Raw genomic sequence first — 14,483 nt, forward strand, 5'->3', positions numbered from 1 at the left:
GATGATAAATGTTATCAAAAATTTCCGAATGTGGTATGTCAAATATATTAAAACTCGTTGAGTATTCTATGAATTAAATTAACAAATACTGAATATGAGAACAAAGAAAAAATCAATGATCATCAATGAGTTTGCAAATGATTTAAATAGACTGAAAAATATCCTATCTAAAGCGATTAAAGGAATACACTAGTTATTTTTTTTATATATATAATGGTCCTCCGCCATTCCTCCTCTGTCTTCCAATACCCGTCATTCCTGTCTTTCCAACATCCCTTTTCATCTTGCTTATCCTATAGAGTATAATTTGTTACTGAATATGAAGCATGTTAGAAAGTTTGAATCTATGCTTATTCCAACCCGAATTTTCTGTTTTCTAATCCAATGCAGTTACTACTTGCCTACTACTCTAACTCAATGCAGTTACTACTTGCTTGTTCTCACTACTATCAACTTCATTAGGTTACAAATTATTAGCTCGAATATACGAATGAGGATCAAAAAGTAATACCTCCCTCAGTATATATTTTTTTCTACTCCAGCTACTGACTTATCTATGCATGACGTTATAGACGTAGCCTTCCTCCACCAGTGTAGTATTTTCTTTTTCAGATTAAGTTACTAGAACCATGGATCTGAAGCTAAAAGAAAGAGTCGTCATCGAATTTTTGGCGAAAGAAGGTTGTCCACCTAAGGAAAGCCATATGCTCTTGAAGAATGTTTATTGGGATGCGGTAGTGGATATTACCAATGTACGGTGTTGGGTGAGAAAGTTTAGCAGCGGGAAAACAGAAATTGATGATAAACTAAGAAGCGACCGGCCGACAACATCCATCATAGACACAAATCGAGAACGTGCTGAGGAATTGATTGGAGGAGAGAGGCGCATTACAGTTCGAAGTATCGCTGAGGCATTGAACATCTCGAATGGCTCTTCCGAAGGAATAATTGCTGATTTGGGATATCACAAAATGTATGCTAAGTGTGTACCTAAGCAATTCACTGTTGATATTCGGAGGAGGCGAGTGGACATTTGTTAAGAGCTCTTGGACGCATTTGCAGTTGAAAATCAAGAGTTCTTCAAGAATGTGATCACTGGAGATGAGACTTGGGCATACCTGTATGACCCTGAGAGCAAATTGCAATCATTGTGTCATCCTTTGCCCTTTAGAAGAACACCTATGTGATTGCCGAATCAATGATATGGATGAAGTTAAAACAGCTGTAAAATGGTGGGCCTCCTGAATTTTTGCAAAAAGGTTTTGACGCCAGGGTTCAAAGATGGCGTAAATGTGTTCAAAGTCATGGAGACTATTTTGAAGGGTAGGATTCTGTAGAAGAGAGTTCAGGCTATGCTATGCAAAAGTTTTTTTGTTCTATGTTCATTAATATATTTTTGTGACACAGGAGGCATTACTTTTTGATCCGTTCTCGTATTTACGGAATTCCAGGCAAGCCAGTAAGGCTCCATGAAGAGATAACAGTTAGTTATTTAATTCCATTTATTACTTTTATTGTTTAGGTAAATGTTATTGCAATTCTATTATTGCCGTGTTAACATTATTGAGGATGATTGTAACCTCTATCGTTTCGCAGTTTCAAATTATTTTCCGTTAGTTATTTTAACTTTAAAATTAAATTGTGCTGGAAATATATTTAAACGTTGCAATAGATATAATTCTATTTTTTCTGCACACTCAGTTGTATCTGACTTCAAATAAAGCGTAGTATGGAACAGAAGATTGGTCTACACACGTACAGAAAACTGAACTATTGTGCGAAATAATTAAGAGCAGTTAACGTGAATAGCTCAGGAGGAATGCGTTCGTGTATTCAAATCCTGGAGTTGGTATTTCTTTCTTTACTAAGCTCCCAGAACATTTTTTGATTAACTCTTTTCTTTCCAAACTTGATTAGGAAATAATATTACACGAATTTTATATACAAAAGAACTAGCTTTTGGCTAGTTGGGGCTTCGCCCCCAGACCCGCGCATTTGCTCGGCCATTTCATCAATAGTGAATTTTGTGCATTTGCTCATTAATTACATTTCCTGAATTTAGCACAGTTGGGGATTAGCCCCTGACCCTAGCGTTTACTCGCCCTACGGCCTCGCACCTCTTAAATCCATAATTCTGCCAAATTTCAATGTTTTTCTTATTTCAACTATCTAGAATATAAGATTTTATATCCCAAGAAAACGCCCATTTAAACAACATGGGAATTTTCCATCTCCCCTTTAAACCTATTAAAACGTACAAATGTTCACTTTTGGCAATTTTACTGTAGGTTAGTCGCAGGAAGGCTACAATCATGCCAAGTTTCATCATTCTAATCCTGCTTGATGTGCCTAAACATTTTGGGGGTCTAGAAGATGTCCCGTATAAATAACATGGGGTTTTTCAGTTCCACATACAGTTGGAAATTTTTAATTTTAGCGATTTACTAAGTTAATGCTAACGCAAAAGTATAAGCATACAGAATTTCAAGGTTTTTATTTAAATTCCAAGCACCGAAAATATGATATTATAGGTCCTAGAGAAAGCCCATTTAAATGACATGGGGAATTTCAACACCAATTTATACCCCCTAAAGATTAAAAATATTACCATTTTCAAGTTTTCTGTCTGTTAGTCCCAGAATGCCACATTCATGACAAATTTAATCATTTTACACCTACAAGAAGTGCCCAATAACTTAAGGGGGGTAAAAGGTGACGCATTAAATAACATAGGAAAGATTTTTCAGTTCCCCATAAAACCACTTTACAGTTAGAAATTTTTATTCTTACTTATTTATTGAGTTAACGCTAACGAAAACGTACAAGCATACCGAATGTCACGTTTTTATTACAGTTCCAAGTACCTAAAAGATGAGAGTATATGTCCGAAAAAAAAACAGCCTTTTAAATAACATGGTGAAATTCTTCATCCCCTCTTTAGACCCCCTAAAAATTAAACATATTCACTTTTGGCAATTTTCCTGTTACAATCATTCCAAATTTCAACGTTCCACGCCAACCGGAAGTACATCTTTAATTTATGTCAGATCATGTAGTTTTACATATAGTTAAGGTAATATATCAGCTGAAGACAGGATATAGAGTATTTTCACTATTCCATCATTAACCGCTCTAGCTCGGGAGACAGGGATCAATTTTTGGTATGAATTCATGTTGTTAGGATCCAACTTCTAGTTTTCGGTACAGTCTTCAATAAGTCTGCTTCTGAAAGGCACAGTATACTTTAATTAACCAATTATTATCCTCTAAGTCATAACATAAAACCATTTAGCAATATTTTCTTAACATGTAGAGTAATTTATTTGTTTCTTGTTACACATTTTTAAATGGAAAATTGTGACCATTGTAGAAGTAAATGAAGAAATATTTAAGTTGTTCCTATTATAACTACAGTGTATAATACAGATTTCCGAAGAGGAAAGTTCCCTTATTCCAATTAAAATTTATATACTATTTCGTACTGCACCATATCGTATATAAAGTATCCATTTATATAAAAATAGTGATGTTAATGTTAAACTAAAGCCCAATAATTTATTACATTTATTAGCTTAACATAGTAAAAAATATGGATACAGCATTATGGAAAAGTATGAGTAGTATATAGAAGTAAAAGTAAGTTAGGATTTGGTACTGCGAGGTTAAACATGTGTTCTCGGTCGTTAAAGATGTAGGATATAGGATATAGATTTCTGGGCGTACGGCATTTTTGGCTATTTAGCCCGTCACGTATGAGGGATGAGGTTCCTCGTCGAGCACACTATTCTGGGAAAGGGAATAAAACAAAGGATTGGGGAAGGAAGGAAGCAGCCTGGGACCTATAAGTTAGGTACCACCTTGGCATTTGTCTGGTGTGAATGAAGAAAACCATGGAAAACCTTATTCAAGATATCTGACCTGAGAAAGCTTTCTACAACTTCTCGACCAAGTGCACCCACCTGGAAGTGAACCCGGGCCGTTAAAGATGAGTCTGGTACGGCGTTATCAGTACGGTTTACGAAACCATTTCAGTCAACTACTTCAGTCCGTTTCTTTTGAAATACTGACACGGGAGGGTCCCACAAGTTGTCACTGAAATCTTATTGCTTCATAGCACATCTGATAGAGCATCATGAGAAATAAAACTGAGCAAAATTTAAGGTGCTATGAACCAGAAGGATAGGAGCTAGGGCACTTCAAAATTTGAATATTCAAAAAATTATCATGGAATGACGTACGTTTAAAGTAAATATTTTAAAAACCGTTAAAGCAATGAAACCAGAAGTTGGACAATATAATGAGAACAAAATGCCTTATCAAAAACCGTAAACAGTGTTGCCATAAGAGAAACAGTGTTGCCAACTCAGCATAAAATATTTTTGAAATAGCACAATATACAAATGTGCAGAGATCTAAAATGCACTATTATCACTAAACATAACAATGAAGTGTAGTGGTGAAGTATTGCACACTATTAGAGCTACATGTGCTGAAAATGTACAATAGAGAAGTATGATATGTAGCAACAAAGGGTAATAAAGGAATGCACTAGAAAAACAAGTGAGGATTTTGCATTATACTTCGGTAATTCCGATGAATAAGCAGACAACTTGCGATAACAAAATCATACACGTGAGGAAAGAAACACGTGGTTTCTCTCTGTCGTGTTAGGTGAGATATACTTTTCTTCCTCTCCTACGTACCATATGATTCTGTTTGTACGGTGTAATATTACCATATTCACATTGAAACTATAATTATTTTGTTAATACTTCATTTCGTTTTTAGTTGACCAGGATAGCCGTGTGGTCTAGAAGGCTAAACAACTGACATATTAGGCATCACGAGTTCCAATCCCGCCTCGGACATGTTTTTATTGTACTTTTCACCTTACATTTCATTGTAATCTTTCTCTTTCATAGGAATTCGAATCACACTTTACAGTCTTATACCTAGGTATAGATTCGAAGCTGACAGAACGTAAAAATGGCTTCACTCAATTTCATTTTTCAAATACGTCAATATTTTGTGACACTGCTAATATTGTGATATGTTTTAATATCTGTCTTATGCATTTAAACTAAATTCATAAGATGAGACCCAGATTCCTTTACTACCATCTGTTGCCACATATCAAACTTCTCCATTGTACGTAGCTCCAATAGCGTGCAACACTGTACCATTACACTTGATTGCTATGTTTAGTGATTATAGTGCATTTTAAATCTGCGCACATTTGTATATGGTGCTATTTGAAACAAAATATTGTTATGCTGAGTTGGCAACACTGCTTCACCTATGGCAACACTATGTGTGGTTTTCGATAGGGCATTTTTTCTCATTATATTGTGCAATTTTTGTTTTGATTGCTTTAAGGGTTTTCAAGATATTTACTTTATACGTACATAATTCCGTAATATAATTTTTGGATGTTCAAATTTTGAAGCCCCCTAGCTCCTTTCCTTCTGGTCCATAGCACCTTAAATTTTGCTCATGTTCATTTCCCATGATGCTCTATCAGATGTGCTATGTGGCAATCAGATCTTAGCGAAAACTTGTGGGACCCTTCCTTGTGAGTGCACCAGCGCTTGTTATTAAGAGTACAGATTCGACCCTAATGTTCTCTGCTGGAACAATGGTTTAATATTCAAGATGCTCTACTAATCTCACCAAGTCACATCATAACACTCCTGGACGTCCATACAGGCTTTGCTAAAGAATCTGGAGCTTCCCCTTACTTCGAACACAGTGTTCTTTGCCTATTGTTGCAGGTTGTCAACTTTTCATTACTTATGAGTAGGTCCCGGATAATTATGTACTAAAAACAATGAAAATATGTACATATATATGCACATAAAATCTCAAAAATATGTAATAAAACCCTTCGAAAAGAGCAAAATATGTAAAATGAAAATACCAGCATTTTCTATTACGTTTTCTACATTTAATGTGGTAAATACAATATTTATTCAATTACAATGTTTACTACCTGTTACTTTTCCAGCATGATCTCCGCAACAATAAGAAACAGAATGAGTTTCAAATTTTCAGTCAGAAAACTTATCTTGTTATCGCGTATAAAAGAGTTTCTATGCACTAAATGGTCGTTTCACTCCACACAAAATCTTGCTGCATATTTATACTTTTCAGGAATCATCGAAAGATCGTTCAGCTGTACATTACGGAAGAATTCTAGAACACTGGCCCACCTACCTGTACAAGGATACTAACCTAACCTAACATAGCCTAACCTCTCTAATTAATCTTAATTAACCTTATTTAGGAAGGAATTTTTACGAAAACTTTGTGCCATTGTACTTCTAATGGGCGTCCAGCGTTATAAGACCTTCCCGTACCTTATACACTCAAAACATTTTAGTAAAAAATATAGTGAAGAACAAAATATTCTCAATTAGTCTTTTCACTATTTCAACAGACGATCTCCGTAACAGTAAGGAACGAAAATGTGTTTCAAATTTTCAAACACAAAACCTCTCCTGTTATCACGCAACAGAGCTTTGTATTGACTAAACGATCGTTCAACATCACACGAAGTAATTGGTGCATACTTAAACTTGCACAAATCAGAAGGTGTGTATTCAATAGCCACGACATCGGATTTAGCTTCACTTAACACTCCACTAATAGCACAGATTGTCTTATAGCCTGGATTTTTCTCCAAAACGAAAGCCATCTTCTTATTCACTGCATCCCCAACCGATCCTTTCACACCTACCAGAGAAGCAACTGTTGAGCGAACAATTTCAAGATTGTCTGAAAGGCTAGATGATGATTTCTCCAAGGATTCAATAGTACTACTGAGACATGAAAAATTGCTCTGAATGTAGGCAATATCATGCTTCAACTTCCTGTCATCAAACATTTGTTTCGCTATTTCTATGGAAGATGCATCTTCAGAATCAAAATGTAACACTTGTATCACTGCATCAGAGTTCGTAGCATAGTAACATACAGCATCAATCCAGCTTCCCCACCTCGTTAGTACCGGCTGAGGAGGAAGAGGTAGTTCAGGGAACAGTTCTTTAAATTTCTCAACTCTACTGGGAGCCTTCAAAAATACCTTCTTTGTATTTGAAATTAATGCATCCACATGTGAAAATCTAGAACGAACAAATTCTGCAACACGATGAAATGCGTGGCCAAGACAAGTCAGATGTAACAGCTTCGGATACAATACTTGCAAAACTTCTGCGGCTTTGCACATGTACGGTGCTGCATCAGTCACTAGAAGGAAGACATTGTTATGCTTAATACCATCAGGCCACATAAGTCCCATAGCATCATTAAAGAGTTTTGCAATGGCTTGATGGTTGCATCGCGGCAACAAATCACTAGTTAACAGGATAGGCTTGCTGACTTCATTATCTTTCAACAAACCTATTTCAACATTACCAACATGTCGCCCCTCTACATCAGTTGTTTCGTCAATTGACACCCAAATAGGACCATCACCGATTTCCCCACGAATGGAGTTCATTGTTTCCACATATAAATCAGGCACGTAATGCTTTCTCATTGTAGATTCATCTGGAACTGTTTCGTGTGTATATTGTTGCAGAAATTCACGAAGTACTGTATTGTTTAGTTTCCAAATAGGGATATCAGCACATACCATAGCACGGCACAGATCACTTGAAAACTGAGACTTCCGTGGCCCTGGACTACTTTGAGCTTGAGATTCAGTTACTAGCAACTGCTTTTGTGGTTTAGGTTTTGAAGCTCGGGTCTGATGGCGTCATGTGGATATGTGTTGCACAACTTGGGAACGTTGAGCGCATGAGACACCCTTCTCACAAACCTGGCAATAAAGCACTTTTCCATCGGTGGAAAAATGCTCAAATTCTTCCGTGAAATGCTTAAGTCTTATTGACAACGGGGTTTTGTCCTCTGGCATCTTGGAAACAGAATTTGCTGACAGCACAGGAGATTAAATATTCGATAAAAGAGCTCACACTTGTCTTGTCGTAGACCATTACCGATCAAATAGGTAGGTGCACCGGCTCACTAGTCATATGTGCTACTAATGCAAAATAGTCAAATGTGTACCTCAAACAGAGGATTTATGATTCAAAAGCAAAATAGAATAAAATACAGGACACAATTGGGAAAGGACACAAGTCGGGAAAAAAGTCAAAATCAGGAAAAAGTCAAAATCGGGAAAGAAGTTCAGACAGGGAAAGAGGGCGAAAAGCCAGGGTGACCAGGGCAAAAAAATAGAGGAAAGTGGGAAGTATAAAATAAAAATAGCAAGTGTAAAAGAGAAGGGAATGTATGTACGTGTAAATGGAACAGAAAGTGTAAGTGTAGTGTAGGTGTATCACAGGGCCCACTTGATCTCCTTCCTCACGAGCATCACCAGCCACGAGGCACTCACTGTAACAGCCACTGTCGAACTCCTAGCTCACACTTTCCCTACAGCATGCGTTGTGACGGCAGGCGCTTCACTTTTGTGAAACAAGAGTTCAGTGTTACCAATTGCGTGAATGCAAACTTTCCCATCTGATTTAATATTTTTCGAAGAAGGAAAATATTAGTGGGGCGAGTTTGCGACAACAACACGATAGGCAATCGTAAAACCGCGTCGCGATAGTAATTCGATTGAATTACTAATCTCACGTAAAGATGTGAGCGCTACTACCGCGACCGAGAGTGTACGATTGCTAATCAAACACGGTTGTGTCCAACTCTCCCTACCCTACCAATCCGCCAAACTACGCTTCAATACTATTTTAAAAGGGTGTAACGCAGTGAAACAATAAATAAATAAATAATAAAAATTAAAAATAAAGCAACCACTTTAAATTCAAAGAGAAACGAGTGTTTTCCTCTTTTCAAAGTCTATTGTTGAACAGCTTTTGTATGAAAAATCCCTATAAAACATGAAAATATCCAGAAATATGTAAAATTATGTGCTCATGAGTAAAATATGTAATTATATGTACATAAGTGTAAAAAATGTAAATATATGTACTTTCAAATGGGTGTTTTTAGGCACTATGGGTCACAAATGACATTATTACACTTATTTGGTATAAAAATATAACCCCTACAAAAATATGTAATTAAATAATTATCCGGGCCCTACTTATGAGTAACTGCTTCAGAAATGACTTTAATTCATTACGTTTCAATAGAGATTCTTAGATGTAAACTTGATTGAGTAAATCTTAAAGTGTCAAAGCATTTGGCAATTGCTTTTTAATATGTATATTTCCAATAAATAATACACATTTCTTCATGAGCTCGCGCAGCACTAGCGTCTTGATCAGAATGAAATGGTAAAATGTAGAGCAATTGTGTGGGAGTTTCAGTCACCCACACTATGCTATACCTTAAGTCTGGTTATAGGAATTTCATTACGTTTTGCATATTTACTAGTATCAATTGTAAGATGTCAAACTGCATAACATCTGACCCGCTGCAACCCATACGCTGATTTTCATTTACTAACGACATTTCGTACCAAAATACTCATGACATACTAGACTACCTCTAATATTTCTACAAAATGTTTTATACATTTGAGTTCCAAAATAAAATTAGAAACTTTACTAGTATAGCAAACACACAATTAAATCGAATATTGGGGTAGAAGGGAAACTGAATTAAAATATAGAGGGCTCTTGTATCAGTGAATTAATATTAGTGAGTTCCCTGTAAAAGAAATGCATTGCTCTCCGGTGTGATGAGATATCTTCTTGCGGAACTTTTAATGTTAAAACTGTTTTGAAACATGTCGAAATCCTAAGCAAATCTAGTGCAATAGAAAGAAACATTCAGTTAAAGTTATCCCCAAATAGTATACTCACCTGGGACACCTACCCTCAATAGGGAAGGATTTGGACCATAACTGACAGAATTGTTCGGAAATGTAAATTAAATACATAAACTAATCCTGAAATTTGTTTCGTTTACATTATACTGTAATGCGTTTTAGTAACACATCGTTTAAAATATAAATTGTTAAATTATGGAAAGTAATGTAAATGCTGAAGTTGGTATCTATCGTTTATTATATTGAGAGTAAAGTTCTTTACTTTATGTTACCTTAACATGGAATACATTACAGTTTATTTTTGTGCAAAAAAGTAGTTGCACGTGTTGAAAGAAATTTCAAAATACTAGTAAGAAATGGCATATTACGCGTACTGTTATTGAAAGTGTACTTAACTCTCCTAGTTAGATCTATACGGGTTTGCTAGCCGTGTTCGTTAAGGCGAATGTCTTTCATGCCACGGGCACTGCTGGTGAGCTAGAATCATGTATTTAATGTGAACATTTTTGGGTCATTACCTTTTGATAGGATACAATCGCAAACTCTAAAATTCTTAGTGGTAAATAGTTTGTATCACAAACTAGACTTATTGATAGTATCTCAGTATCATCACCTAGACCTGTGATTATAACCCCCCTTCACTACAACTAGATCTTTGCATTTCCAAAGATACACTGGAACCAAAATTCACTAATTTCAGTTTGTACCTCATGGTATTTATTTTCTTCTCTGTTCCTCGTTTTGGCCGTTTTGCGTATGACTGACTCTTGTTCGTCCTGGCTATTCTCTTAGATGTTTTGACCGTTTTCATAGGTGATTTGACAGTTCAGGTGATTTTACATTTCAGTTTTTCATCAAGCTAAATGTTAAGCAATATGTTGTTTGGATATTTGTGTTGTTCCATGTTTTGACTGACTAAGAGTTCTTTGCCGTCCCTATCAGAAACGTTATCATTGAACGCTTTTATCCTTCTCGCAAGTGGAAATTTGGAACGTTTACTTAGCGTTTGGGCGGTTTTGTAGGATATTTGACCAATTTTAATGTTAGGTGTTTCAGCCGCAAGATGTTCCATCCTGGATCCTTGTAAGCAACGACTGTGCTTAAAGTAATATATATATATATATATATATATATATATATATATATATATATATATATATACATGTTTTTGTTGTACTTTTCAACTTACATTTCATTGTAATCTTTCTCTTTCATAGGAATTCGGATCCCACTTTACACTCTTATACCTAGGTACAGACTCGAAGCTGACAGAACGTAAAAATGGCATCACTCAATTTCATTTTTCAAATACGTCAATATTTTGTGACATTGCTAATATTTTGATATGTTTTACTATCTGTCTTATGCATTTAAACTAAATTCATAAGATGAGACAGTAGTAGGAAATGGATCGATCTGGGCCAACATAGAACAGACCTGGGCCAACCTAGGACAACTCACAAGCCCCTGAGAAATTGAGCACCGTACACCATGAGCCCACGGTCTTTTACGACCTCCATTTTAGAGAGATAACACATAAGATTACGAACACATAGAAGAGAAGATAACACATAACACTACGTAACACACAGCAGAGCAGATAACACATAAGAGTACGTAACATAACAAGGGGGTACTCGTTCTCTTTTATGAGCATATTTTTCAACCCCTATTTTAACATAGGAGTTAACATATAATATTACGAACACATAGCAGAACATAAGACTACCTAACATAACAAGGGTGTATTCATTCCCTTTTAGGAGCATATTTTTCAACCCTTATTTTAACATAGCAGAAATTACATTGAGACTATGAACATACAGCAGAGCATAAGACTACGTAACACACAACCACCTCCATTTTAGGGGTGGACTCGTTCTCTTTTATGAGCATATTTTCCATGGGTTTCGATCATGCTGAGTACGAATATCATACATTTAGCAATAGGTCATCAGGTACTACATGTCCCAAAATTAGTGGTCATCGAGGTCAAAGGTCAAAATACTAAAAACCCAATAACTCGAAAACGAAGCAACGTATTGAGGTGGTGTTTCCACATTTAGCAATAGGTCATCAGGTACTACATGTCACAAAATTAGTGGTCATCGAGGTCAAAGTTCAAAATACTTAAAACTGATAACTCAGAAACGGAGCCACATATTGAGATGTTGTTTCCACATTTAGTAAATGGTCATCAACAAGTGCAAGTTCCAAAATAATGATCATCGAGGTCAAAGGTCAATATACTTAAAACCTAATAACTCGAAAACAAAGCAACGTATTGAGATGCTGTTTCCACATTTAGTAATAGTTCATCAACTACTACAAGTTCCAAAATAATGACCATCGAGGTCAAAGGTCAACATACTTAAAACCTAATAACTCGAAAACGGAGCCACACATTGAGGTGGTGTTTCCACAAGTTCCAAAAATAATGACCATCGAGGTCAAAGGTCAAAACTCGAAAATGGATCCACATATTGAGGTGGTGTTTCCAAATTTAGCAATAGGTCATCAACTACTACAAGTTCCAAAATAATGATTATCGAGGTCAAAGGTCAAAACTCGAAAATGGATCCACATATTGAGGTTCTGTTTCCAAATCTAACAATAGGTCATCAACTATTACATGTCCAAAAATTAGTGGCCATCGAGGTCAATGGTCAAATATTTAGGCCTTAATAACTTTAAACAAAGCCTGTGTGACCTATTCAGTTTTGTACCAAGCAGAAAAAATGTGAAGAAGGAATAAATTTGAGTGGCTTATTTACTTTTGTATTAATGAGAAAGAAATCAAAGGAACACAATTTTAACTAGGGCAGACTTTCTGTACCTTTTTGGGCTATTCAAAGGGATTAACAAGAAAGAAAGCATAGATATACCATATTAACTAGCTATGTATTATTTAAGCAAAACGAAGGGCTACATTTGAGAAAGCGAACATGGATCATTTTACTCAAATTTGGATGGAGTATTTATCATTGTATGAACCAGAAAAAAATGAAGAAGGTTCAATATTTCTATACAATTTTGTACTACCCAAATAAACGAAATTTTATTTTTGTACCAATCACAAGAAAATCAAAGAAGGGTCATTTTATACCTTTTTGTGCTATTCAAATAATAGAGGGAACAAATTTCAGTGGTCTATTTTATTTTTGTAACAATCAGAAGAAAAGCAAAGATATGCCATTTTAACTATTTAAACAAACGAAAGGATAAATTTTGTACCAACGAGAAATGCCATTTTATACCATTTTGTATTACTCCAATAAACGAAGGAATACCAGAAAAAATAAGTGAAGATTAGGTGAATTATTTTCTTTTGTACCAACTGGAAAAGAGAAGAAGAGCTCTTTAACAAGCTCATTATGTACTGTTTAAACAAACGAAAATTGAACTTATGTAACTTTTGAAATACTGAAATGTTCTATTTTTGTATCAATCAGAAAAACCCGAAGAAGGATCATTTTAACAAGTTCATAATTTCTGTAACGAAAGAATCATTTCGATGTACTATTTTTATACCAGCGAGAGAAAATGAACTAGCTGAATATTTTATATCATACGAAAGAATAAATTTAAGTGACCTATTCAATTTTGTACCAATGAGAAAAGTCATTTAACTGGCTCAGAATTTGAGTTGTCAATTTAGTTTTGTACCAACCTAAGAAGAAGGGCGAAGAAGGACTATTTTATAATTTTACTACTCAAATAAACAATGGGGTATTTAGTTTTGTACCACCGAGAAAAACAAAGAAATTGCACCATTTTGGAGTATTCAAATAAACAAAGGATTTATAATTTGTGTCAACACAAAATCAATTAAACGAAGTAATGCATTTGAGTGAGCTATTTAATTTGAAAAACCGAAGCAGGATCATCTTATACCCTTTTGTATTATTTCAACAAAGAAAAGAATAAATTTATATTAACCAGAAAAAGCAAAAAGAAAGGACCATTTTAACTAGCTGCAAATTTTATATTATTTTAAACTAGTCTAATAAACGAAGGCATATATATGAGTGAGCTATTTAGCTTTGTACGAACCAGGAAAAAGTGAAGAATACCCATTTTAACTAACTGAGAATTTCTGTGCCTTTTTGTACTATTTAAACAAACGATGAGATAAATTTGAGTGACCTGTTTTTTGTACTAACCAGAAAAATCGAAGGTCAAAATACTGACCAGAAAAATCGAATACATTTATACTAGCCCAATGAACGAAAGAACAAATTTGGGTGTTCTACTTTTTTATACCAAACAAAGAAGAACCATTTTAACTTGCTGAGTATTTTATACCATTTGTACTACTCAAATAAACGAAAGAAAAAGCGAAAAGACTCCTTTTTAACTAGCGCAGAATTTCTGTAACGCAAAAATTAATTTGGATGGAGTAACAAGAAAGAAAGCACAGATATGCCATATTAACTATTTAAATAAACGAAGGGATAAATTTAAGTGATCTATTCCATTTTGTACCAAGGAGAATGCCATTTTTATCTAGCGTAGAATTTCTAGTGCATGTTGTTTTATTTAAACAAAACGAAGGGCTAAATTTGAGAAAGCGGACATGAACCTTTTTACTCAAATTTTAATGGAGTATTTAGCTTTGTATGAACCAGAAAAAAGTGAAGAAGATTCGTTTTAACTAGTTCAATATTTCTGTACAATTTTGTACTGC

General features: G+C 35.1%; 1 protein-coding gene across 1 annotated transcript; it reads left to right on the forward strand.

Annotated features, from left to right (window-relative positions):
* Positions 1-629: 629 nt before the first annotated feature.
* Positions 630-1,040, forward strand: LOC145689356 (protein GVQW3-like). Its single transcript, XM_081763506.1, has one exon. The coding sequence runs from the start codon at positions 630-632 to the stop codon at positions 1,038-1,040; it is 411 nt and encodes a 136-aa protein (XP_081619632.1).
* The last annotated feature ends 13,443 nt before the right edge of the window (positions 1,041-14,483 follow it).

This window comes from Thermobia domestica, chromosome 7, assembly GCF_964235325.1.
Source record: "Thermobia domestica chromosome 7, izTheDome1.hap1.1, whole genome shotgun sequence".
Taxonomy (NCBI): domain Eukaryota; kingdom Metazoa; phylum Arthropoda; class Insecta; order Zygentoma; family Lepismatidae; genus Thermobia; species Thermobia domestica.

Bases quoted from the DNA above. Each gene is read 5' to 3' on its own strand.
- LOC145689356 (XM_081763506.1), top strand. From the start codon at position 630: ATGGATCTGAAGCTAAAAGAAAGAGTCGTCATCGAATTTTTGGCGAAA.